This window comes from Anguilla rostrata, chromosome 13, assembly GCF_018555375.3.
Source record: "Anguilla rostrata isolate EN2019 chromosome 13, ASM1855537v3, whole genome shotgun sequence".
Classification (NCBI taxonomy): Eukaryota; Metazoa; Chordata; class Actinopteri; order Anguilliformes; family Anguillidae; genus Anguilla; species Anguilla rostrata.
In genome coordinates, this window is record NC_057945.1 from 9,813,140 (window position 1) to 9,840,003 (window position 26,864).

At 46.0% G+C, this 26,864-nt stretch overlaps 2 protein-coding genes across 5 annotated transcripts in view; one reads left to right on the top strand and one right to left on the bottom strand.

Moving 5' to 3' along the window:
- Positions 1-4,295: 4,295 nt before the first annotated feature.
- The window catches only part of rtf2 (replication termination factor 2), a 39,445-nt gene continuing 16,876 nt past the window's right edge, over positions 4,296-26,864 (bottom strand). The window contains exons 6-9 of the mRNA XM_064304107.1: positions 9,235-9,348; positions 8,060-8,114; positions 5,917-5,994; positions 4,296-5,237 (exon numbers count right to left, since the gene is read on the bottom strand). Of these exons, the coding sequence (XP_064160177.1) occupies positions 5,038-5,237; positions 5,917-5,994; positions 8,060-8,114; positions 9,235-9,348 (447 nt within the window). The 3' untranslated portion in view covers positions 4,296-5,037. The remainder of the gene's footprint in view (positions 5,238-5,916; positions 5,995-8,059; positions 8,115-9,234; positions 9,349-26,864) is intronic.
- On the top strand, positions 13,004-26,724 carry gcnt7 (glucosaminyl (N-acetyl) transferase family member 7). 4 transcript variants are annotated; one of them, XM_064304104.1, is made up of 4 exons: positions 13,004-13,304; positions 22,823-23,832; positions 24,290-24,385; positions 24,723-26,724. In XM_064304104.1, the coding sequence occupies exons 2-4, from the start codon at positions 22,842-22,844 to the stop codon at positions 24,974-24,976; spliced, it is 1,341 nt and encodes a 446-aa protein (XP_064160174.1). In that variant the 5' UTR covers positions 13,004-13,304; positions 22,823-22,841; the 3' UTR covers positions 24,977-26,724. The 4 variants fall into 4 exon arrangements, with proteins under 4 accessions (XP_064160174.1, XP_064160172.1, XP_064160173.1 ...); XM_064304102.1 differs by lacking the exon at positions 13,004-13,304 and adding an exon at positions 17,416-18,020; XM_064304103.1 differs by lacking the exon at positions 13,004-13,304 and adding an exon at positions 18,034-18,086.

Here is a 26,864-nt window from a genome sequence, read left to right on the forward strand (position 1 = left end):
TCCACTGGTATCAAGCATTCCAATCACTATAGCTGACAAAGATCGATTGGATTCCTCACAAGACACATTCAGCCTGAAAGCTGAAATGGTCCAGCATGTTGTGTCACGATTCAATTATAGGATGAAACTCATAAAGCTTACACGGGCTATTCAAGAGCTAAATTTATGGCTCCGACCTGATAAAAAAAGGGGGGGGAGCCGTCGCACACGTGAGTCTCAGGCTACGTGTCTGATTCCAAAACCATGCCACTGAACAGCAAATGAGAATTCATTTAAAATGTAAAAATAGCTGTGCTTTATTTTAACATCATGAAGATATTTTCATGCGGGAAATTTCAATGTACTGTACAGTAATACCCCCAAGCATTTGATGCGTTTGCCTAAGTATACAAACGGAAATTTTACTGTTCATCATATGGCCAATAATATGAAGAAGTAGGCTAAATAAAACTAAGGTAGGATAATAATAATAATAATAATAATAATAATAATAATAATAATAATAATAATAATAATACAAGAAGCATGTGCTTCCGAAATGACGTCTAGTCTTTTCGCGTTTTACGTTTTCATGTAAAATAAACTGAAATTTAAATGAAGTTTTGCGGAGATCTTTTATTTCTTCTTGGTGAGGATAGTACTGCATTTTAAAAATAGTTTGTATTTCTTTAAAATGACAAGAACCATACAATATAATTGGAGAACATAGAATTACGTATTCCCGTAATTCCCGACGTTTTAAACGATACATGCAACATCTGCATTTCTGAATTATAGATTTTTCACAGAGAAATCAACTCATGATGTAGGCGACGTGAATTAGGCTACTCTACACAAATGTAATAGGCCTAGTGTCCTTACCCTATAATATAAGAAACGATCATCATCGCATTTATTGGCAAACCAAATTATGGGTCACATTTTGGAGTACGCCAAACGCAACAGATTTGGATTCGACACGTACTGGAAAGCAGTTTGATAACCTACGCGCATGCACGTAGAAAAGTCTAATGTGATCAATCAAACTTAACCATTAAGCACAACGAGGTTGACTATCTCGGCAAATCACAGGAAAAAAACTGCAAATGCACTCCTTCGAATACATTTTCCTAAAAGCAACTTCAAACGGGCTATTATCCACGCCCAACAGTCTTTGGTTAAACAAGCGCGCATCTGCCTTTTGTGTGTCCGGCTGCTTCGGTTGTACTCAAATCCGATCGTCAAATAAACGAGCAAAGAATTATTAACATTTGATGGATCATGATCTATACGTCCACAAATATTCAACCTGCAAAACGCTGAGCTGAGGATTTATTTAAGAATATTCACTCGAAAGGTCATCATTATTAGATTCCAAGTGTCATCCATTCCTTCCCCCAAAAGCTATTTATCTTGACAGTGACTATTAGCGGTGTTTTTAAATACCAGCAAGGGCCCACAGGCCATTCTCTACAAGTGAATTTTCAAACAAGTCTGAAAAGTAAGAGCAACGTCAGTTCTTTCTTTCATGACAGTCTCACCCGAGGCAACATATCGAATGTAGATTTCAAATGTGATTATACGATGGAGGTGTATGTGCCCATGAACGAAACATATCTGCTTCTGGTCTAACTGCAAATACTGGCGTTGGAGTTTTGATTGTTAATCGCCAAATTATAACCGAAATAAGACATTAAGCCAGATCTAGTATTTTTGTTATCCTTGGTGAAAACTAAAAAAACCGATTTTATGCATTGTAAAACTATACTTATATTATTATTATTATTATTATTATTATTATTATTATTATTATTATTATTATTATAACTATTTTTATTCTCAAAACATTGCCTACATGTCAAAATTGTTGCCCGTCAAGGTGCTGCTAAATCTGCTGAATCTACTGTACGTAAATTCGTCTCAGTCTAAAGGCTTGCATCTCTATCGTGGGCTTGCATCACTTCCTGTTTCACAAGGGTATAAAAAATGAGAGAAACTCATTGTCATCCATCACCATCGGGAAAGCCAAATAACTGTCAAATCAAAAGAGACAGATTGTTATTTCCCAACAAAAATCAAGAAATGACACCAAAAAATACACAGATAAACATTCCATTGGGCTCTGTTAGCGCAAGAATTTAAGCCTTCAAGAGGACACAAGTGCACCCCGGTCCGGGAGTACCAATGCCGTGTCTGGTTTTTGTTCCATCGGAGCTCTATCACGGAAGTTTGATGGATGAATAAAGGATAATTACACCCTAGATCATTTTTTTAAAGCTGTAACTGTTTGTATGTCTGAGTCCTAATATTCTGATTGGTGAAATGCTGAGTGCCTCCAGCGCATGGGCCCCTGCGTTCATTAAACCTGATCGTTCATAATGAATCCAGTGATCATTTAAAATGAATCCAGTGATCATTCAAAATGAATCCAGTGATATTGTAGGTTTGGACTGAGCAAAGACCAGGACCATCTCAGGCTCCTCAAGACCAGGGTTGCCTACCCCTGATCTAGACTTTGCCAAACACCACAGGTGAGACAAAAATGTAACTTACTGGCCATATACACTGTCTGCATAAAAAGAGGGCAACGTACCATGCCTACTGTCTAATGTGGTGGATCACTGAGTCTTTGGGGCTGTTTTTCTGTCAGTGGGACTCTTGTAAAAACCAATGGCACAGCGAAATCCATGTATAAAGACATTTTAGCTACTGCAAAAAAAAAAAAAAAAGACTTATGACCCCAAACCTACCTCAGAATCAACACAGAAAAGATTCTGTGAAAAGCAAAATCAATGTTTTGCAAAGGGGTCCTCAGTCTCCGGAATTAAAGCCTAAGGATATCAGGGACATTGAAAGGTTCTGCATGGAGGAACGGTTTGAGATCCCTCCAAATGTGCTCTCCCTCCTTATCCAATATCATTGAAAAGACCCAGGGCTCGTTATCCTTGCCAGAGAAGACTGCACTACGTACTAATCACACGGGTGCAAATAACTGTGAAAATTATGTGCATTTATTTATTTATTTTTTTTTGGAAAAAAAATTAATAACTTGCTGTTATTTCTGTTGCTTCCACTGAATCATTAGTGAAGTACAATATCTGGTGCACACGGGGAAAAACTCTGTATCTCTGTAATGGTGCTATTCCTTGTCTAGTCTTTTTTTCTGCATCTTTATCATGGTGCGATTTATTGTGGACCTGACTGTATGCACCATTCAATACATTAAGACTAACTCTGGCTTGATTAAAAAATAAATGTTAAAAAAAAAAAAAACCACTGACCCACAGTAGCCGTCTGTATCATCTAGTTACTTAAATGGCTGCTTGAACATTGCATTACTATTTATGAACGTCAGCAAAATACGTTTATGACATTTAAATGCGTTTCGACTTTTTGCCGAAGTTACAGTGTCCTGACTGTCCCGGATTTGCTTAACCTCTGCTGCCACCTTGTGGCAATCTATTGCCTAAAAACATACACAGTGGGCCTCATTCACAAAAAAAAGTTTCATAAATTATTCTTACTTTTTTCTTTAAAAAATTCCAATGAAAAACCAATATGGGATTCATGACATGTGCAGACCTTTATTTTTGTGCGTATCCCAAGTGTATGAGATGATGAAAGCTGACGATTTGTAAATTTTATGCGCAATCCTGTTCATGTGATAAAAATAAGCAAACAGCCATGAACAAATACTGATTTTTTTATTCTTGGGAACGTTCTTAGACAGTTTACGATCAAATGTGATCGTACACATATTTTGTGGATGAGGCCCAATGGGTTGACAGTTATCCAGATGATTTTTGTTCAGATTAAAACCAAACAATAGCAATTGCACTTACATAGTGCCTTTCTCATCGCCTCAAATCAATGAATAGTGAGTGCAGAGAGAAATGTCATCTTAACCATCACCAATGTGTAGCATCTCCCGTATGTGACACATAATAATGTGAGCGGCCATTTTGTGCCAGAATGCTCACCGTGTGCCAGCTGTGAAGACGGAATATGAAGAAAATGTACCTGTGGTATGAGCTGGTGGACAGACTGACAGAACCGCTGTGACACTTTGGCCAGGAACCACTGGGGAACCGCAATACAGTCGGCACCGTGAGACCTTCAGTGACCAGGGAGAAAGGAGCTGGGCTTAACCCAACACAAGACAGGGGACCCGTCCTACATCAGCCACTGCACTGGGAGATCGGAAGTACCAATTTCACACGAACGCTCCATTAATTGGCAGGAGGACTCCTCAGGAGGGTTTATCATTGGCAGGAGGACTGGTCTTGCATTTGCAATCAGGATTTAAACAAAAAAACTCATTTTCAATATCTTTATTCCACTCAATCCATTGTCTGTTCTACAGAAACAAACAATAAGAAGAAAAGGATGCAAATCATTACAATGTAGAACCCGCAGAACCTTATGCCGAACGAAAAAAATGAAGATCCAGAACCACAACCAGATCCAGACTGCACTCCATCTTTGAAGATTTCCTTCCTTCAAGATGCACCATTCAACAACAACAAAAAAAAACATCATAGTGAACCGGGGGAATTACAAAAAAAAGAAAATTATTTTTTGAAGCATTGAGTTTACTACCCTTCATCACATTACAAGTTAAAAATAATAAAATCTCACACAGGCAGCAGTTCAGCCGTGTAATAATATAAAAGCAATGCTGGGGCTAATAACCACAGACGGGTGAGAAGCAAGGTAGAGCTCAATTCCATTTCAATTCAGTCCATTCAAAAAGCTACCTGAAACTGAATCCACCAATTAGAAAAATGCCCAGAATGTTCTATGAAGACATTTAAATTACTGACTGAATTGACATGCCACGTGCCTCACAGTACTACAGGAGAGGCAAGGACACCTCAGGCTGAAACTTCACAGTGGTCACTTATCTCAACTGAAATAGAACCGACCCAGGTCTGGTTTTGGGTGTTTTGGTAGAGTAATATTTTGGCTTGCTGAGGAGCAGGATATAGCGGTATCTAGGTAACTGCTGAGGCCGTGGGGGGTACAGGGGGAGGGGGAGGGGGAGGGGGGGGGGGGGGGTTAGAAGTGGTAAGGGGTGTGGGTGACCCAGTTGGAGGTCTGGTCCTTGGTGCGTTTGGCGGTGCTGTGGGTGGTGAACAGGGACTTGTAGGTCTCCGACTTCTCCGCCATTTCCTGGATGGAGCGCTTGCTTCCCGCGGCGGCTGCAGGCTTGGAGAGCTTGGAGGAGGAAGAGGAAGAGGAGGAGGAGGGCCCTGGGCCTGTGGAGGGAGAAAGGGATGGAGGGAGGGAGGGACAGAGAGAGGGACAGATGGTGTTAAGCCTTGCACAGGGAGGAATGCCAGAGACAGGCGACAGAGATCGACTGGATCCCTCAGGAGACACCGTCACACCGAAACCCAAAGCCCATCAACGCGTCGCTTCTATTGGCTATGCAAATCAAATCTAAATTTATTTACATAGCGCACTTCACAAACAATCATCACAACACGCTTCACAGACAACCCTGGCCTATACCCCCACAGGCGCAAGCCTAAGGCAACAGTGGCAAGGAAGAACTCCCTGATAACAGATAGGAAGAAGCCTTGGAAGGAACCAGACTCAAGGGGGGAACCCATCCTCCTCTGGTCGGCTCAGGGTGTAGGTACAAATGACCAACGCGGTCGGTCAGTCAGTCAATGTCGATCAAATTAGTGGCAGCGCAGACGATGGCTCAGATTTATCCATCACTATTTATTACAGGGCTAAAACCCCAGAAAGCCTACAAGCGCAACAACTCATGTTTATGTAATGATATTCAACAGTAACACCAGTAACAAAGCACAAGACTGGCACCCAACACGGACAGCCTTGTAAACGTATGAGAAAGCGTGAGGCGCTGCTGTACTGTGCGTGGAGCCGGACGGGCGCGCTCCAGGACGGGCGCTGCGCAGTACTGACCCGAGGAGCCGCCATCTTCGCCGTTCTGCTCCGCCACTTTGGGCTCTGAGGAGCTGGCTTTGGGAGGGGCGGGGTTTTCTGAGGGTAAACAAAAAAAAAAACTTTACATTCACAAAAACACTGAGAAAACCTAAAGGGAGAGATTTATCCGTGCGGTTGCATTTCAGGATGGACCCGATCGAGTTGGGCAAGAGAAGAAAATCAAATCTGTATACCGCATCTGAAATTAGGACCATGGCAAAACATAACCATAGATGCGATAAATACAGAATTAGAACTGAAAATAAATCCAGGATAATGCCCTACAGCACGGATCATCAACTCCGGCCCTCAAATCCAAATCCAGCCCTGGTTTTCTTTTCTCCCGGGTAATTAGTGCTACTGATTGGCCAGACTGTCTTCACACCTGACTCCCAGGCAAGGGGAGGGTGGAAAACCAGCAGTTCTCGGCCCTCGAGGACCGTGATTTGCCGATCTCTGGCCTAGAGACTAAGACAGGCAAACATAGGTGTGAAAATTCCAGAACGCATGACAATAATTTTGAGAAATTTTCCGGTTTATATCTAAAGGTAGTGGGGGATATTCAATGGCCATCCTTTAGAATGTTCGCAACATCCTTGTAGCAGAAGACCTGCGGCTTTAACTTTCCCTGTGATGTTCACATAATTTAATTTATTGCTGTTATTCACAGGAGACATTTTCTTTTTTTGCCTCTTCCTGTTGCCCTTCTTTATGAAAGGAACATCTGTACAGTTGGAAATCCCATTTATGCTTTACTGCATTATGTAATGATGCACGGAAGAAAGTAGCTTTCATACACAATCTGTGGTATCCTTTTAGGAAACTGCTATCAATCCACGTAAATGTCAATCTCACAGAAGGATTCTCTCTCATACCCTGACTGAGCCATTCTCATGGATTTTTGAGGCCTTCAAATTTACTGATTTACTGGAAATTGCATTCAAGTTTCAGGGAAAAACATGGCATCATACACAAGATTGTTGTCAACAGGAAGCTCTCAGGAACAGAATAAAAAGGAAGTGAAACCGGCTGAGCTTGCGTGTTTACCAACTCAGCCATCAGAGTACTTTTCACCTCTTCAAGAGCCTAAGGGTCCCAACACCTTTCACTCCTAACCTCCTTTCCTCCACTCCCCCACTACCACTCGTCTCCTGCCTGAAAGTATGTGGAGGAAAAGAGGGGCGGAGGCTAGTTTAAGCCCTAATACAGCTTTGTGCGCTTTGCTCGTCTCCTCCAGTACTGGGACACTGGAGGGAGGGAGGGAGGGAGGGCACGAAGATTGGAGTCTGGAGAAGGAGACGAGGTGGTAGTGGAGGAAAGGAGCATCAACCAAGTCTAGTGAAGGCGTGCTCAAATCAGGCCCTGGATGGCAGCAATACTGCTGGTTTTCTTTTCCGTCTGACGGTTCATTGGTCGATTAATGATACCGAGGGGCCAGAGATGAACGCACCTGGTGTTCCAGGTTTACATCAGTCCTGATTGGAGGAGAAGAATGAAAACCAGCAGGACTACCAGTCCCCTGGGGGAGACTTGAGTATCTAGGGTACCTGCCCCAAGATGGACGACCATAACAGTGACAGTGTGTCCTGTTTAATTGTATTATCGTCTTCAATTGTTCAATTATCGGTTCCTGGTTGTCTCGTTTTCCCTTCCCTCTCTGTGGCCTGATTGTTCAGGGAGCCCTCCTGTGTCTCGTCTGTGTCGTGGCCTATTTAAGTTTCCCGTCTCCTGAACTCAGTGCTGGATCCTTGTTGGTTGTTTGGTTGTGTCATGCCTCTGATCACGTTCCTGCCCTATGTGTTCCTGCCATGATCTGTTTCCACGCGCTTTTGGATTTTGGATTTTGGATTTTCTGTGTTTGGTATTTTGAAGTTTACCTTTGTGTTGAAGAGTTGCCCTGCGAGGCCTTTTGTTCTCTTGTGTTCCCTTCTTGTTAGTAAAGTCTTTTGTTCATCCCATTTTGGAGTTTTTTCCCCTCTGCATTTGGGTCCAAACCCCCGCACGCACCCTGACAGATTTCTGTCTATTGGCTCCTCTTTGATGAAATTTGAATATTAAAAAAATATATATATATATAATTTTTAAATACACATTATTTGTGTTAGAACCCAACATAATGTACCTTTTGTTTCCTCTGGCTTTGAAACAGTCTCAGCAGCTTTACTCTTCTTGGGCTTCTGAAGCAGAAACAGTAAACATTAGTGCAGGTCTGGAAATGCTTTCAGTTCCAAGCATGCTAATGGTCTCGGAGAGGAACGCATTTTAAAGACAAAATCCCTTCACCATGTAGCTGCAGCCACATGATTCTCTGTTCAGAAGAGCAGGCCATTTGCATTAATGAGGAAGTGGCCGCTAAGTGTATATATATTGTTCCCTTCGAGGGAGAAACATAATGTCTAGTAAATTATTAATTTTCTTAACGCTAAAATGGACATGTGCTGGACAGTGACTCAGGGTGATGAACAGAATAAAAAAATGTAAACTGCAATATCAGCAGTTTAAAAAAGAGCATTCGATTACATGGTGGGATTAAAGGGAAAGTGGGTTTGATAATATGAAGGGTTAAAGAAAAGGAGTGTTTGATACTGTAACGTGGGACTAAAGGAAAGGAGTGTTTGATATCATGTGGGATTAAAGGAAAGGAGGGTTTGATACTGTCACGTGGGATTAAAGGAAAGGAGTGTTTGATATCATATGGGATTAAAGGAAAGGAGTGTTTGAATCATAGGGATTAAGGAAAGGAGTGTTTGATATCATATGATTAAAGGAAAGGAGGTTTGATATCATATGGATTAAAAAAAGAGTGTTTGATATGTAGCTGATTAAAGAAAGGAGGGTTGATACTGTACTGGATTAAAGGAAAGGAGGTTGATATCCATATGGGATTAAGGAAAGGAAGTTGATACTGTAATGTGGATAAGAAGGAGTGTTTCATATCATGGGATTAAAGGAAAGGAGTGTTCATTATCTGTAACGTAAGGAAAGGTTTGAATCATATGGATTAAAGGAAGGGTGTTTGACTGTAACATGGGATAAAAGGAAAGGAGGGTTTGATACTGTAACATGGGATAAAAGGAAAGGAGTGTTTGATATCATATGGGATTAAAGGAAAGGAGGGTTTGATATCATATGAGATTAAAGGAAAGGAGTGTTCGATACTGTAACGTGGGATTAAAGGAAAGGAGTGTTTGATATCATATGGGATTAAAGGAAAGGAGGGTTTGATATCATATGGGATTAAAGGAAAGGAGTGTTTGATACTGTAACATGGGATAAAAGGAAAGGAGGGTTTGATACCTTTCCCGCTTTCGCTCTCGCTCTCCTCTCCTCCATCCTCCGCTGGAGCCGCTCCACCTCCTCTTTGCTCCCGTTCAGAATCATGATGTCGTCATCCTGGAAGGGGTCTCCGCACTGCGGGGCACGGGAGCGAGCGTTAGCGCACCTGGGCAGGCGGGTGAGCACCTGGCCCAGCCCGCCGCGGAGCCGCAATGGCCGGCCTCGGCTCATTTACGTCCACAGACAGCACTGGCAAGAGGCAACACCGCCACGGCACGGGACTCCGCGCTTTACATTGCAAACGACGTCCTTCCATCATCCGCTCTGTCAGAACGGCTTTACGGGGAGCAGACGTACACGTTTTCCACCGTCAGCGCAGACGTGCACAGAACTGTTGCAATGGCTTTATTTGTGTTCGTAAGGCTTCCCGTAAGTCTGTCAAGATCAAACTGAATGTGATGATCTGGACAATTTATTACCACTATTTATTTAATATTTAATCTTTCCGCCTCCATGTGTGTGTAAAAGCAGCAATAGGATACAACAAGGATAACAGTACGCAGAAAGGCAACAGATCAAGTGTCCCTAATCACAATTAACCTTTAACAGTAGGCAGGCCAGAGGCTACGCCATTGGGAAATTAGACTTTAAAATGAAAACTGCACCAACACTGTAAATGCAGTACACTCCTCCTTCTGCAAATTTTCCTAAATATTTGGGCTTAGAATTACTTTTTTAAATTCCAAAAAACCGACTCAGAAAAGAAATACGAATGTGCGAATGTGTTCCTCCCTCGTCCGGCACGCTATTGAGCAACTGAATGACAGACGCTTTTATTTGAATTTCTCAATCAAGCCCGTTATCAACTAATTTCGCAATCACTCAAAATTTTAAGACTTTAGGGCGTGTTACACTAGCAGTATAGGGCATGAATAATTGTGGCCATTGTAGTTATAGAAATGGATTTTAACTCTGCTGAGAGTTAATATATGAGAGAAAATATGCTCAGACATATTTTCAATTGTTAACAGAAACTGAGACTTTGAATGAGCTCCGAAATCGCAGTGTCAGGTCGCGAAAACGCAGTCAAAATAAAACTGAAGTGCAACCGATTTGTGTGTGGGCCCTGCTCACACAAACCACCAAAGCTGTGCATTCTCTGTGAATCTGATGAGTAAGGGAAGACTGTGTGTGTGTGTGTGTGTGTGTGTGTGTGTGTAAAAGTGCACTCCAAATAACAGAAAAAGAGGAAGGGAGAAGCAGAGCCTACAGAATTTGTTATGACTGAAGAAATTAATTTAAAAGTACAGCGCTTTGAATTTCTTTAAGTACAGACTCCATTTTGTGTTTTGTCTTGTTTTGCAAATTTAGTGCTTTTCTCAGTGTGCCTGTAGTATGCCTTCGTACATTTTTCCCTTAGCGTATACAACAAAATCGCTATATTTTAGAAATAAGTATGTTGGAATCGATGCAGTTGTGTCCTTTATTTTCAAGAAAATAGTTTTGCTTAGAAGTGGTATCTGCACACCTTTGTAGGGACAACAGTACTACATTTCCATACATTCCACAAAAAAACACAAGTGACATCAACAACACCGCCCCAGTGTGAAATGTATGGAAATGTAGTACTGTTGTCTCTACAAACTTGTGCAGATACCAGTACTACATTTCCATACATTCCACAAGAAACACAAGTGACATCAACAACACCGCCCCAGTGTGACGTCCTGGTTACTTGGTTTTATTATTTCTGAAAGCCTGCCTGCCCAGCTTTCTCAGTATACTGCCCACTTGTGTAGCATTGTGGCATTCCACCTCCAAACTGGAACTCTGGCGGGTTAATTTGCATTTTAATTTGTACCGTCTGGTATAATACATATTGATAACAGAATTATGAACTGTACTCGACTAGTATTTATAAATACATCATCATAGTAATATTAATTATTCATTTCATTTTATAATACAATCTGAATTTAATAATTGTAATTTTGTTTTCTTTTTTTTCCCCCACATCCTGGGTATTTCGATATTTATGATCATCATCACAGTTCTAAATCACGGTCTCAAGAATTAGAACAAATGCCATATGTTCTCTATATTTTCTGTTGTTGCATTGCATTACTGCTAGTGTAGCACAAGTCCCTCTGTGGTGCTGCAGCTACCCTGTACTACAGCTAGAGAGCGTTCCTCCATTTTTTATCCTTCTTCGCAACTTGTATGTTGGATTGTGATGTTTACACATTGGTGTATAATCTATTGTCACTAAACCTTCAAGCACTCAAGGCCCTAGTCCAATAGCTAATAGCTAAGAGTTCCCTCTCACATTACCAATATTCAACTTTAACTTTAATTTCTTTAGCTATGGAACATGTTTCTCTTGAGGACTACCTTTCGTTCTTAGCCCAAGCTATGTGGCTTTTCTTCAGAGCAACAAAGAACTTAGAGCAGAGATGGCAAAGTTAACAGAAGTATATTCCCAACATCTGAGAAGATCATCGATTACTGTGTCACTGAGTTAGTCCTAACCTCTCGCATGCATTTTCTCTGTATGTATGTTGCCTGTTTTTCTTGCACACCTATTTGACCCAAATAAGGTCTCTGACCACCATCTGTGCTTTGCAAGAAGGCAGTGTTGCAGCAAATCATTTCTTTCCAAGAAAATAGTTTCACAACATGTGGTTTCATGATCTAGGCCGCTATGGGTGAAGAAAAAGAACGCTGTAATGCTGGACAAGTCTGATGCCGATGGGCGATAAGGGGAAGTAAAAATAAATTGGCCTTCCTAGTGATATGGTGTAAGATCGCAAATATGTTTTAAAGACAATCATTAGTGGTATTTGAAAGCAATGCAATTCTACTGTCAACAGCCTTCTGGGACCATTCTGGACGACTGAACTTTTACTAAGCGTCACGCAGTAATGTAGCTGGAATACAACAGATGCTTGAGTGCAGGTGACACATGGGTGATGAATGAATAAGACGTTTCCAAACAAAAAAGAGAAAAAGTTCATTTGATCTGATCTGACAGATCATGGGTCACGGGTGAAAAACGCTCTTTTCGAGAGGCCCGACCCTTTCCATTTGAACGCCTGCGCTCACAGCGTGACCCCTGTCGGCCACCAGGGGTCATCAGCACCAAGGCGAGTAAAGGAAACGACTCGGGAGGGTCAGGTTGGTCAGAATGAGTGTTCTTCTGCGTGTCATTTTCTACTGCAAACCGGTCTCTTGCGGTATTCCAAGTTTCTCTTCTTTCTTTTTTACAACCACAAAGGGTGGACTCGCTAGTGCCCAAGATATGAGCCTCTTATTTCCGCTTAGCACTCGGAGCTGTATTTGACGTATGACTTGTGATATATAAATAAAGTGCGGTTTGATTGATGAGTCAAATGTGAAGTTTTTTCCGTTTTCCCACCAGCTTTTGCTTCATTTCTCAAGGGAACTAAAAACTGCGAATGATCAAATGTTTCTCTGAAACTGACGTAGGTCAAATCTCTTTTTGTAACATTCACTATGATCCGAATGTGCGTCATAATGAGGCATCCAGTGGATAAGGCAGAGAGTCAATGGAAATTCAACGGGGGGTGCAAAACTTTGAACTGATAGGTTAAACAGGTGTTTCCCCGCAGTCACGCTTTGTGAATACGTTAGTGATGCGCAGAGGAAATGTGCGGTAAAACGAGAGAACGCGCTTCTCGCCACAGGGACCCATCAACGACAACGCAAGTTTCCAAGAAATTAGAACAGAAAAGACCGTCTCGAGTTTTTATCTGCGACGGTTCTACGGGAAGCCTCCTGAGCTCCGGGGAGCTCCAGGCAGAGCACACCGGCGCGTGAACGAAGGTCGCTGACTCGGGCTGAAAAACAAAATTAACGCTCTGCCGCGGACAGGAATGCGAAGCTCATCTGAAACTGCGTGCCACGGTGACTTCCGCCCACTCGCGGCAGACTGAAGACGCGCCGCCTCGCGTGGTCTCAGAAGAGCTCCTCTGCCACCATATCAGCATTTGGCGACCAAAAAAACAAGCTTATTTTTTATTCATTTGTGGGCCTACAGCCTTTTTTGCAAGACACCCAAAAGCTAATCACAGGTAACGTTAATGTTTTTTTTTTTTTTTTTTTACATTTTTACGTTTTAATACATTTAATACGTAACAGCTCGTATCACGTAAAAAATTTTAAAAACTGTAATCATATCGTTCCTCTTCTGTGAGCTGCATCGACAAAGGTACCTAAATCCTCGTGTGGATTAAAATAAAAGCGTTTACTTTCCACGCTGTACAAATACAATCTGTGATGACAGTTTATCCGGTGTGCTGTACAGAGCTGTATGTGCTATGTGATATACTGACATACATTTTATGTGTTATGTAAATATTGATGTCTGAGGACCAGGGTATTTTTCTGCTTTAATAAGGACTAACCAATCCGATTAACGATTGGGTTGTCTTTATTGGGGAAGGGGGTGCGGGGGGGGGGGGGTGTTTCCTCATTTCCAGCACAACCACACTGGTTTCCTAACTCACACGCTAGCCTGCGGATGTCAGGGCGCTAACGTAGCAGACAGCCGAGGAGCCTCGGCCAATGTGAACTCTGCTCTGGACTTGCGGTCAGGGTCTGAGACTCATCCCCGGGGCCACGGGGCCCAGTCGGCACACAGCGTGCCGACTTTTAGAATGAGCTTTTGGGGGGGCCCTAAACGTCATTCTATTTAGGGCTCTACAGTGCTCCCAATTCAGGAGCATCTTGCTTTTCGAGATTCAAGTGAGTCTAAACTCTGCTTAAATCAGGCCAAAGCTACTCCATTAACTACTCCATTTCGAGATTCAAGTGAATCTAAACTCTGCTTAAATCAGGCCAAAGCTACCCCATTAACTACTCCATTTCAAGATTCAAGTGAATCTAAACTCTATCTAAATCAGGCCAAAGCTACTCCATTAACACACTACCCCAGCTTCAGCTTGTTAAATATTAGATGCGTATTTCTTGTCCTCTGGTTCTTGCTCTTCGATTCCTCTGCCCGTAACGCCACGGGTCGTCCCACGGGCACTTAGCGCAGTGGCTGAGCTGAGCTCCTGAGGCGGTCAGGGTAATGCCAGAGGATCTGTGTCTTAAAAGCAGGCTTCTCAGTCATCGGGCTCATTTCTCACAGAAATTACTCGATGTCAATTTAGACTCGACTGGACAAGAGCATCTTCTCAACGGAGGAATTAGCAACAACCAGTGGTAGTGGGAGTAGGGGGGGGGAGGGGTATGGGGAAGCTTTAAAGGCTTAAGCTTCTGATGTACTGAGCGAAGCCCCTTCTTTTTTTGTTAGTTCTGTTTTTTGTTGTTTTCCTATTAATTTGGCACCCAGCACAGGGCTGAACATGCCCAGCTCCCACCCTAGTTTGGAACGGCCAATTATCTGCAACCGCAGCCGCGTTCACGCGTAAACCCCACTGACGATCTGAAAGGGCGCAGACGTCCGCAGTCCCCGAAGCACGTGGAGTCGCCAGCTGCTTCTTTACACTCCGCTCACCGCAGCTAAGCTCTCGCAGAGTGGAGTCGGAGGAAGACCTTTTAAAACGCGGCTTTAACATGCAGTCCACGCATTGCCCCATGGAGCTACTGGCCACAGTGGGCACCGGCAGAGTCAGTCAGTTTTTACTCCCAAACTTCTTTTCGACGGCCAATGCGTAGGTTTCCCTATCCTGATATTGTTTACCAGAGGCGATGAAACAAAGACTCCACACTTGGTGTCCAGCAGCTGGTTACGAGGGATTATGGGTGACGCTGCATTTAGCCTTATGCAAAAAGCAAAATGCACAGCGGGCTGAGGGAGAGAGCTGGAACATACGTTCCTATGATCAAGCATCTCACCAGCAGCCACCGTGAAGCAGTAGTCTCGGTTGGACAGGTGAATCACGTCTGACAAGCTGTGACAGGTAAACGGCGGTAAAATCAATTATTCAAATATACATTTACATTTTCTGCATGATATCTTCGCGTCACGCCGGCGGCCACTGCTTCGCCTCGGTCTCTGTCGGACAGGTGGATCACATCTGTCAAGGCGTGACAGGAAAATGGCGGTAAAATCAATTATTCAAATACCTATGTAAATTTTCAACACCATACCTTTCTTGAGAAGGCAGAGGGTACGTATCTGGAAAAGCCTATGGAAGCTTTGCTGCTTAGCGACGCCGGCGGCAGGTTGCTACCTAGCCGCCGTTTCCTGCCTTGCGACATCTGGCTGAGGATCCTAGGCCTGTCATTACTGGCCACGACAGGAGAGGAAAAAGAGGAAACGCACGAGGGGAGAAGAAAAATTTAAAAGTGACACAAGATGTTTCTGTCCCACCGCTCAGTGGAGAAATCCTAAACCACAGGGTCTGCAGCCACCCCCCACCCCCCCCCACCCCCACCCACAAAAAAAAGAATGCTACGCCCAGAAATGCCCCAAACACATTTTAGAACAATAAGTGCATGTAAAGGTGCACAAGTTTGGCAAGAGTGCGTAAAGACTGATGGATTCACAGATAGATCGTATATAGATCAATGATATGCCGTAGACATGCCATACCATGGCTGTTGTGTAATATTTTTCGAGGTAAAAACTGATGGATTCATAGATAGATCGTATATAGATCAATGATATGCCGTAGACGTGCCATACCACGGCTGTTGTGTAATGTTTTTCGAGGAAAAAATCCCGCATCGTTCGCCTTTGAAGTTATTTGGAATTCATCATATCTGTGAAGACGGATCTGGTTTAAGAGGATCGCGTCAGAACGAAATGGCTCAGTATAATTATACCCGTTTTTAACACAGGATACCCGTTCCATTGTTAATCGCGCTGACTGGACTATAATTTTGAAAACTGACGCAGGTGTTTTGTTTTGTCATTCCCCCCCCCCCCCCATTATTAACCCTAACCCCCCCAGAGTGCTTCACATGGTTTTAACCCACAAAACTCTGAATACATTCTCCTGGGGTGTGGGGGGGGGGGGCAGCCCCCTAAAACAGGCCTCTCATCTTAATGCTACAACCCCATAAAACACAACATAATATCATGCAGCGTTTACGCTGTGACTTCAACTGATTTGGGTCCTTCGCCCGGGCCCGCGCCTCGGTAAAGCGAGGAGGAAAGGGAAATGAAAGGAGGACTGCGCTGAAAGAGGACTCTGCGGTGGCGCGAGGGCGTGAGGGAGACAGGAGGAAGAGAGGAGTTTGATTTCCTCTGGCTGGTACCGCGTGCGCGACAGGAACCGCGCGGCGCGCGGCTAAGAGAAGAAACGGAAACGGGTGTTTTAGTCCTATACCTGCACTTATAATCTTATCTGCATTGCTCTTTTGCTGAATAAGACTAACATATTTCCATGAGTTTCACTCATTTCCAATTTGCCAACGGAGTACAATTATTGAGTACAATTACAGGCATTTAGCAGACGCTCTTATCCAGAGCGACTTACACAACTTTTACTTAGCACTTTACATTGTATCCATTTATACAGCTGGATATATACTGAAGCAATGCAGGTTAAGTACCTTGCTCAAGGGTACAACGGCAGTGTCCTTACCCAGGAATCGAACCTGCGACCTTTCGGTTACAAGCGCAGTTCCTTACCCACTGTGCCACACTCCGTCCTCCAGGAGTATGACGATTCACTAGTTAAACAGTTACTTAAAATCAGACTGCTATTTTCTACTTGAGAGGAAAAAAAACTGAAACACTTTGAGGCTAAGATGCTTTTTTTTTGCAGTGGATCAGACCACAGAGCCTCTCACTGCTATTCACTTTATTAAATAATTATACAGTTTTTGTATTATAAATTATTTAGAAAAATGTTGTGAAAAGTAATGCAGCCGCCTCAGCCAGAGAGAGAGGGCTAAAAACAAAATGGCCACCAGGGGGCCCGCCGGCTCAATGTGACCTCTGTCCCTGTCAACACGAGAGGGCTAATCTCAAAAGCTGACCCGGCAACAAACGAACGAACGAATGGGGGGGCGGCGGGAAGGAAAAGAAAGAAAGACGGACGGGGAAAACGACCCCCCCCCCCCCCTCGCCCCCAGACGCCCGGTCGCCCGCCCCTCTCGGGAACGGGGATCCCAGCTGTTTTGATCAGGCGGTTGCGGCGACTGGAAAAACAGCCCGCGGGCGGTGTGAGGGAGAGATAAAGAGGAGAGGAGGGGAGGGGGGAGGAGGAGGAGGCGGGAGAGAGAAGCGAGAGAAAAGCCAGAGAGAGAGAGAGAGAGAGAGAGAGAGAAACAGAGCAGGTGACAGAGAGGGAGCAGCGGAGTCAGTGCGCTTGTGTGTGCGAGAGAGAGACAGAGGGGGAGAGCGACTGAGTGAGAGAGGGAGCGAGTACAACAGTAACAGAGAGAGAGAGAGAGAGAGAGAGGGCAAGCGTGACAGAGGGAGCGAGGGACACAGCATAAGAAAGCGACAGAGAGAGAGGCAGCAAAAAAGACAGGGGAAAAGTGTGCGAGGGAGATAAAAGGAGACAGAGCGAGAGCGAGGGGAGGGGGGAGGAGACAGAGCTGGAGCTGAGGCTTGATGAAAGCAGTAGGCGGTTACCAGGCGAGGACAGCCGCCCGTCTCCTAGGGGACGCAGTCATCGCACCTTCAGCCGCAGACGTAAGGACAGGCGTAGGGCACTGACGCGCCGCGGAACTCCGAGAGGGACCCGAAAAGCAGCTTCTTCTCCCTCCCCCCCCCCCCCACCACCCCGGGCGGCCTCCACCACCACCGACGCTCCTCTCCGCCGGACTCTCGCTAATGTTTAACCGTCCCCGCTGCCAACAGACTCTGTTTCGCAGGAGCCGAGGTACGTCCCGAGCGCTCGCTACACCCTTCGCACGCTGCGGAGGGCTCCCCCAGAACGCCGCCAAAGGTAAAAAATATATATATATATTTTTTTTTAAAAGAACCAAACCGTACCGCCTACGCTCTTACGGTCCCGAACACGTTTCGGCAAAGCGCGCTGAGGTCTGCTGAAAACGCCCGCGCCGCGCGGCGTTATCCGGCGCTAGGCTTAGCGGCGGCGTCGGCAAAAACGTTCGCGGGATCAGTGTGAGATCAAATGCATAATCGCGTACTTAAAAGACTTAGAAATGTTTGGAAAGACAGGTTCCACTATGCTTTCCGTCTCCAGACGTCTACTGTCAATGTATCAGTGTACTCAGTTATGAGGAAAGCAAACTGATATGAAGAAGGAAAATAGAGCATGTTCCTTGTACAGTGCCATGATTACAAGGATGCTTACTGTGAGGGGAAAGAGGTAAGATACTCATTTCATTTTGTGTTTATGTGGGTACACTCTCTCTCTCGCTCTCTCGCTCTCTCGCTCTCTCGCTCTCTCTCTCTCGAAGGATAATTCGGATTATGCCAAGACCGCTCCCTTCGTGTTTTTGGACCCGAAATGCCACATGCCAGCATGACACTACAGGAAGAGAGATGCTGCATTTTCGGGAAACCCTCTTCCGCCTCCACCTTACAGAATTCCGCTCGTAGTTCGCCCGCGTTCCAGCGGACCGGCTCCTCCTGCTTTTCGGTGGCTTTTCGTCTTGTTCAACCGAAATTAATCCGAACGAAACTCAAAAACTTGCTCTCCCGGTGTGAGCTCCCGGTCTCGGCCCCGAAACGCGGAGAGCAGCACGCCTTTTAAGCGCCTGGGCTGATTGGTTAACGCGGTTCACCGCCGGACTGAACGCCGCACAACTCCTACCCCAGAATTCAGTTGATGCCGAGACCGCTTCCTTTGTGTTTTGGAACCGAAATGTCACATGCCAGCATGACACTACAGGAAGGGAGATGCAGCATTTCTGAGAAACACCGCTGATTGCCGCACGGAGAGAGAGAGAGCGCACCCACAAACACAAAATGAAAAAAAACATCTTCCTTCTTCTTCATTTTGTGTTTATGGGTGCGCTCTCTCTCTCTCTCTCTCTCTCTCTATGCAGCAATCAACAGTGTTTGCCAAAGAATGCTGCATCTCATTTTCTGAGGTGTTTGCGTGTGACATATTGGTGATGAAACCCGGGAGGGAGCGCTCTCGGCATAAACCGCATTAGCCTTCGGCTGAATTCTGGGGTAGGAGTTGTGTGGCATTCAGTCCAACGGCTGCACCGGTGTTTCCTGAAAATGCAGCATCTCTTTTCCCGGAGAGTCATGCTGGCATGTGACATTTGCATATCAAGATCAAGATGAGATTGAATCTCAAAGACAGACTGTTTATTTGTAGACACGGATTTATAAACACAAAAAGGTTCGGGGTTCAGGGCTTCTGCGACGACTAATCAATCCGCTCTTCTGTTCTGATAACGAGAACCAGTTTGTCCACTAAACCCCTATTTGTTGTGGATACCAATATAAAGAAGCATTAGATTGGTTTTGTGATAACAGCAGTGGCCCTCAGGGGATTTCATTAAACGAGTACATACACATATTTAAGCTCATTTCTCGCACCTCGAACTGAACCGTCAGCACTAACAAAGGTTCCAGCGAGCTCAGGTGAGCAGCTGCAATTAGTTAAGACCCACTAGGTTTTAACGTCAGCCAACTGAACGCTCTCCATTTTGGGAAATTCTTCCAGGTTCTTCTTGAGTTTCTCAGCAATCTTCCGCTTCGGAATAGCATTTGCCACTTGTTCCTCGAACGTTTGTCAGAAATATGAGTCACACACACTTACTCTGAAAACGCTGCTCGCTCGCCTAGAATCGGAGCTAAACTGCCCAAAACCCATAAAACAGGCCCTGACAGAATCCTTCGAGGTTAAACTGGAGAAAAAGAACGTCTCCCTCTGAAAAGCCTTGGTTATCATTCGCACTAACCAGGAAACGCCATTCAATGGGCTCGATGATCAAAGATGTGCATTTTTCCCATCCATAGCATTTTTCATGACCACACTGTAATGGTGTACTCTGTCAAGCCAAGTTATATAAAGACATTAAAGTCTGTTTATCAAGTAGCGTAGGATCAAAAGCACGACCGTTAGCCCTTCCAGTTGGAGGCACAAAGACTGAGCGAACACTTCCACAACTGCAGACAAAAGATAAGAAACTTTGCCGTGCCAAAAAGAAAATTGCTCGGGCAAAGTTCTCCACAGGATTAAAAACGGCACGGCATACGCAACCATACGGCGCCATACAAAAAAAGAAAAGGTTTACGCAATACAGAAAAAAGAAGAACAGAGACCGTAATAATGGCAATCTAAGACGGCCCGTATCGATTCAGTCCACGCGCCGGTGGCAGGAGATGGTCCTCACCGCGCAGGGTGCGTAACGGACCGGAGAGTCTCTCCCGGGGTACCCCGATCACAGACCGCTCACACGTGGCTGGGGGGGGGAGGGGCACCGGCGGGCCCCCGTGGTTTTTCGGCGGCAGCCGACGGGCTACGGCCTTAAGACGGACGGACAAACTGCCAAACCGCCGGCAGCTGACGCAAAAACGTTCCCACAACGTTACCGGAATGTTTCGCCCGTGTAATAACACTGCCACTACACTGTGAAAATGTTTCGTGTTCGCCCGGCAGGTGCATATAACTAGATTTACTTCCAAGAACGGAATGGTAGGAGGAGCATGATGCTTTGCCCCACACCAAAAAAACCTAAGCCCTAAAGAGAACATTCATTCTCCTTTGGACAGAGCGGATATAATCAACATGACCATTCATTCAGACTCCCAAGCTTTTGTAGTACGTAACCCGAGCGATGCAAGTGTTGTGTGTAACTACAGGGCTATGGCCCCCCGCGGACTGTGTCAAATATCATTTCTACCGTATTTTCAGTGTAGAGGACAAGATTGCGTCTGTCACGCAACTCCAGAAAATTATGTGCGTCTCGTAGTGACAAACAGACACCGTACTCAACGGGCCAAGAACGGGCGTGTCGTCAAAAAATATGATAATGAACGCATCCTGGTCGCTGTGTCTACAGTCATTTACGTGTACCGAGGAGAGAGCTGGAGAGCTCACGCAGCCGCACGGGGCTCCTGTACGAGCGTGTACGACATCCGAGAGGGGTGTGTCGAAGGCCCGCTCGGTAATTTCGGTTGCTGATAAAATGCTAATAGCTTACGTGTAATAAGACTAAGATATGGAACTACGCATACGAAAAACAGAAGCATTCTTCAACGTGTACAGATGCACTTGACATTGCCGCAGCGGCATTATGCAGACCGCAACAGTAACAAAGGCTCAGAAGGAAAAAGCAAAATTGTTGCCCAGGTTACCAAGTGCCAGCGCAAGGCGTTGAAAACTCAGAGTACCATGAGCCACCGAGGTACTTAGTTGCCATCCGAGTAATTCATTGATTAACAACTGAAAGAGAGGGCCTTTAATTCTGACCTGTTGCGTGTGGTGTGCAAAGAAAGAGTTGAACCAGTTAGTGACAAAATGCTGAACTAAAATAAACAAACAGAAGACATGCATAAGACTCAGAGTCCTCCAGATGTCTAGTGATAAGATGAACGTTACTTGTGATAGCATTGTCTGTGCCATGTCTGTATCATTAAGCAAACTGAAATGGCTCTAACAGGGCGTTGACTTATTTACACAGCAGACACAACAAAAGCCTTTCAAAACATTCCATTGTTATGAAAGTTACTGCAGCTAGTCTACACTCAAAGTATCCCTTTGAACATGGATTTTCCGGAACAGGGGCAACAACAGACCTCTTCCACAGAGCTGGGTATGACGGTCCACTGACATCAGAAAGACTGAACACCGAGTAAGCTAAATGGTAAATGGTAAATGGACTGCATTTATATAGCGCTTTTATCCAAAGCGCTTTACAATTGATGCCTCTCATTCACCCAAGCTGGAGTAAGCTCCTCTGTGCAGCTTTTTAATAACTTCCGAGACCCAATAGATTTTTCTCTGCATGTGCTCTCTCTCCCTGCAGGTTGAACGCTGTGGGTCTTGATATTGCTCTCTCCCTGCAGGTTGAACGCTGTGGGTCTTGATATTGCTCTCTCTCCCTGCAGGTTGAGCACTGTGGGTCCTGATTTGAGTATTGATACTGCTCTCTTTCCCTGCAGGTTGAGCACTGTGGGTCTTGATTTGAGTATTGATACTGCTCTCTTTCCCTGCAGGTTGAGCACTGTGGGTCTTGATTTGAGTATTGATACTGCTCTCTTTCCCTGCAGGTTGAGCACTGTGGGTCTTGATTTGAGTATTGATACTGCTCTCTTTCCCTGCAGGTTGAGCACTGTGGGTCCTGATTTGAGTATTGATACTGCTCTCTTTCCCTGCAGGTTGAGCACTGTGGTCTTGATTTGAGTATGATACTGCTCTCTTTCCTGCAGGTTGAGCACTGTGGGTCCTGATTTGAGTATTGATACTGCTCTCTTTCCCTGCAGGTTGAGCACTGTGGGTCCTGATTTGAGTATTGATACTGCTCTCTTTCCCTGCAGGTTGAGCACTGTGGGTCTTGATTTGAGTATTGATACTGCTCTCTCTCCCTGCAGGTTGACCACTGTGGGTCTTGATTTGAGTATTGATACTGCTCTCTCTCCCTGCAGGTTGAGCACTGTGGGTCTTGATTTGAGTATTGATACTGCTCTCTCTCCCTGCAGGTTGACCACTGTGGGTCTTGATTTGAGTATTGATACTGCTCTCTTTCCCTGCAGGTTGCGTGTTGACAGTAGTATGCTCCAGCTGAAGGGTGCCAAGTGCAGGTTCCTGTTCTGCCTGGTGATTTGCATCTTCATCTGCTCCGCCATCTACCTGAAGGCCAAGGTCTCCAACAGCCCCGCCATCTACCTGAAGGCCAAGGTCTCCAACAGCTCCGCCTCCCAGCACAGCCCCAATGCCCAGCTCTGCAGACCGTTACCCCCCGGCTGCAGGCCGATCCTGGGGGGCCGGGAGGGCTCGACGTGGGAGCGCAGGGACTGCCTGACGGAGGGCTACCTCGCGGCTCCCGACCTCGACTGCGCCGCGGTGACCGCCGACCTGCACTTCATCACCAGCCCCCTGAGCCGCGAGGAGGAGGAGTACCCCCTGGCCTTCATCGTGACCATACACAAGGAGCTGGAGATGTTCGCGCGGCTGCTCCGCGCCGTGTACGCGCCGCAGAACGTCTACTGCGTCCACGTGGACGCCAAGGCGGAGCCCTGGTACCGGGCGGCCGTGGAGAGGCTGGCCGGCTGCTTCCCCAACGTCTTCCTGGCCTCGGCCAGCGAGAGGGTGACGTACGCCGGCTTCTCCCGGCTCCAGGCCGACATCAACTGCATGCGGGACCTGGCCAGGTCGCCGGTGGCCTGGAGGAAGGTGATCAACCTCTGCGGCCAGGACTTCCCCATCATGAGCAACCTGGAGCTGGTGCGCTACCTGCGCAGCGAGCCGTGGAGGGACCGCAACATGACGCCGGGCATCAAGCAGCCGCCGACCATGAAGTACCGCACCCAGATACAGTACAAGGAGGTGGCCGGCTCCCACGTCGCCCGCAGGGGCCGGGGCTACAAGAAGGGGCCCCCGCCGCACAAGCTGGAGATCTACTTCGGGACGGCGTACTACTCGCTCACCCGGGGGTTCGTGAAATACGTGCTGAACAGCCGGGTGGCCCGGGACCTGCTGGAGTGGTCCAAGGACACCTACAGCCCAGACGAGCACTACTGGGTGACTCTGAACCACATACCAGGTACGTCCAAGCCTGAGACAGTGCTTCAGGGGCTGCCAATTCCATATAGTCAAATATTCACATTAAAAATAATAATAAGCTAGGGGATTGTGGGATGCCGTGGCAACACAGTGCAGTAGTAAAGGAGCAGCAGCAGGTGCAGGTTCAAATCTCACGTCTATAAACACAAGTCTGCGTACTTGACCTGAACTGCTTCAGTAATTGCCTAGCACCATTAACAGATAGTGTTCATGCATTTTTATAAAAAAATACTTACGATGCAAGTCACTATGGATAAAAAACTGATAAACTATAATAATAATAATAATAATTACAACAACAAGTGTGCTAATAATGCTTTAGCCTTCTGGATTTGATGCAGCATGCAAACTGCAACTCAAAATAAAAAAGAATCTTTCAGAGATTCAGATCTTTTCATCATCATCACCCTGACAGCTTTTTTTCCTACCTTTCCTAGATGCACCAGGAAACTACAGAAACGGGGGCTGGGAGGGGAGTGTCCGCGCAATTAAATGGGGAGACCAGGAGGGACAGGCCCACTCTGGCTGCAAAGGTACAGCACACCTCAGCGCACTCACCTTTAACACCGCAGATTAGATCAGGCAGTGTGGTATACTGGGTAAGGAGCTAGCCTTGTAACCTAAAGGTCGCAGGTTCGATTCCCAGGTCGGACACTGCCGTTGTACCCTTGAGCAAGGTACTTAACTTCAATATATATCCATCTGTAAAAATAGATATAATGTAAATGCTATGTAAAAAAAACTGTGTAAATCGCTCTGCTACATGCCAGAATAATGTAAATGTAATCCATTTAGGCTCAGCTTAGACCGCTCACAAACCACAAGGCGATGGGATTCTCATCCAGGATGTTCCCCGCTTTCCTTACGCAGGGCAGTACGTCAGGAACATCTGCGTGTACGGGCTCGGGGACCTGCCGTGGATCGTCAACAGGAACGGCAACATGTTCGCCAACAAGTTCTCCACGCTGTCGTTCCCCGAGGCCACCGACTGCATGGAGGAGTGGCACCGGCAGAAGGTGCTCCGGCAAGCCGAGGTCCCCGAGAAGCCCGGGTGGCGGCTCGCCGTGGAGACCGACGAGGTCGGCGCGCGCGCCAACGCCAACGACACGACCGGGCCTTCCTAGCGCCCGCCGACTTCCCGCCGTCGCGGCCGCCGGACCGTCCGCGCTCCCGTCGAAGGCGGAAACCGCGCTGAGGGCCCGCGGCGTACGAGGGCACATCGCGACAATATCAGTTTCAGCGCACGAAAGACGGTCGGCTTGTTTTCTTGCAAATTTTTTTCTTCCCCCCCCCCACTGTAAAGACTATCAGCTTGAGTGTCGGCTGGGCTCTAAAGTTGAGAAATTCCAGGGTTTGAGCTCATCGAGACGGCTAAGACCAAGGGTCTGCCTCAGGACACTATCGAACGTGTCCTGGCACGCCGACCGTGGCCGACCGTGGTTCCACTCTTCAGGTGCTAGGCGGCTGACGTCATCGGAAGCACACGGCTCTCGCCACACCAGCGCTATAGCGCTACAGTACTGTGTGGTGTACATGCAAAACATGCAACTGGCCCAGGGGCTAACGGCATTGGCAGAGCATGTCAGTAGCACAGTGAGAACACGGTGTGCTTGCCGGAATGTGCTCCCAGCGTGGACCTCCTGCAACACGCCAGGAACTCAGGAGAAGCAATTTCTAATTTCATACGGACTAGAGAAAAAGTCTACTGAATGTGCTAAATATTGACTACACCGTGAAGATTTACCAATAACTTCTGAATGTAATCCGACTGTTACCGTATTGCCCGTCGTGCTGGAAGATTCTACGTTACCTACGAATACTGCAAAGCGCACGGCACGAGGGGAAGGTTTGTTTAAACGGCAAGCCGAACTTAAGTTACTGCCACTTCATTTACCTCCAGTAATGAAAGCCATTATTGGCTGACAGCGCGAGAGAACAGCGAGCGCAGAAAGCCTCGCGAAAGGGCCCCCAGGTCTCCCGGGTTGCATCATGCGCGGAGGACGCGAGCGGAGCCTCATTAGCAGCCTGAGTAAACTAATGGCACCAGGCGGGTGACGCACTGTTAATTCCGGGGGGGGATGGGAGAGGGACCCTCACCTGGGTCCCCGTCCCCATTAGGGCATCCGGACCGCACGGGACGCCGCCGCACCACCCCGCGCAACTCCCAGACCGACGTCACTCCCCTCCAGAACTGGAACGCCCGCCTCGTTCGCTTCTGGTCCGGGGCCGTGCCCCCCCCCCCGAACGCGAGGAGCGGCCATTTTGTTTCGGTACGAGTTCGGAACGCGGACGCCGAGGTCAGAGCAAGGCAGCTTTCGCAATGACTCAACATTCAGATTCAACACTGTGAAGGGGGTCAGGTGCGCCAAGCGCTTCCATTTTTGGAAGCCTGCAAAAGGAGCCTGACGGGCCTTTAAAAAACAAGGAGAGACAGACCCCAGGAAATGCAACAGAACACTGTTTAACCAACACACGAGTGAAAGTGCATACCATAATAAGCGCTACGAGATTATATTTATTGAAATATCAGAAGGTACTTTGACTTCACAATTCACAAAATGTTTGTGTGACTTATTTAATACATGGGATTAAATAATACATGGGATAAAATAATATATGTGTATAAATAATGATTTTTTAAATAATTACCTCTGTACAGCTGGTGTTTCCTCCTTTGGCCTACTACCAGTTATATCAAAGATATTTTTTATGAGAAACGTTAGTGAATGCGTTAAATGTTAAAAATACATTGTGATGTTCATGAAGCCAATGTCTTGAAATGCTGCATTTAGTGTAAAAGCAACAGTGTGTGTTTATAAGCTACTTAAGAGCCAAACCGAGTATTGAGAGATGCATAAAAGTTATCGCATGACCACCTGTTCTTTGTTTTTTTACTGTTTTTTTTTACATAAACAGTCTCGGGGGAAAAAATACCCTATAGCCAACATTATACGCTTAATTATGAAATGCCTTTAGAAAGAAACTTTTACCATGATGCCGTTTTATAATTTT

What these genes read in the sequence shown, in the direction of transcription:
- gcnt7 (XM_064304104.1), top strand. Translation starts at nt 22,842, where the DNA reads ATGCTCCAGCTGAAGGGTGCCAAGTGCAGGTTCCTGTTCTGCCTGGTG. An exon ending in GACTCTGAACCACATACCAG is followed by an intron (nt 23,833 to 24,289) that starts GTACGTCCAAGC and finishes TACCTTTCCTAG; the next exon opens with ATGCACCAGGAAACTACAGA. An exon ending in GGCCCACTCTGGCTGCAAAG is followed by an intron (nt 24,386 to 24,722) that starts GTACAGCACACC and finishes TTCCTTACGCAG; the next exon opens with GGCAGTACGTCAGGAACATC.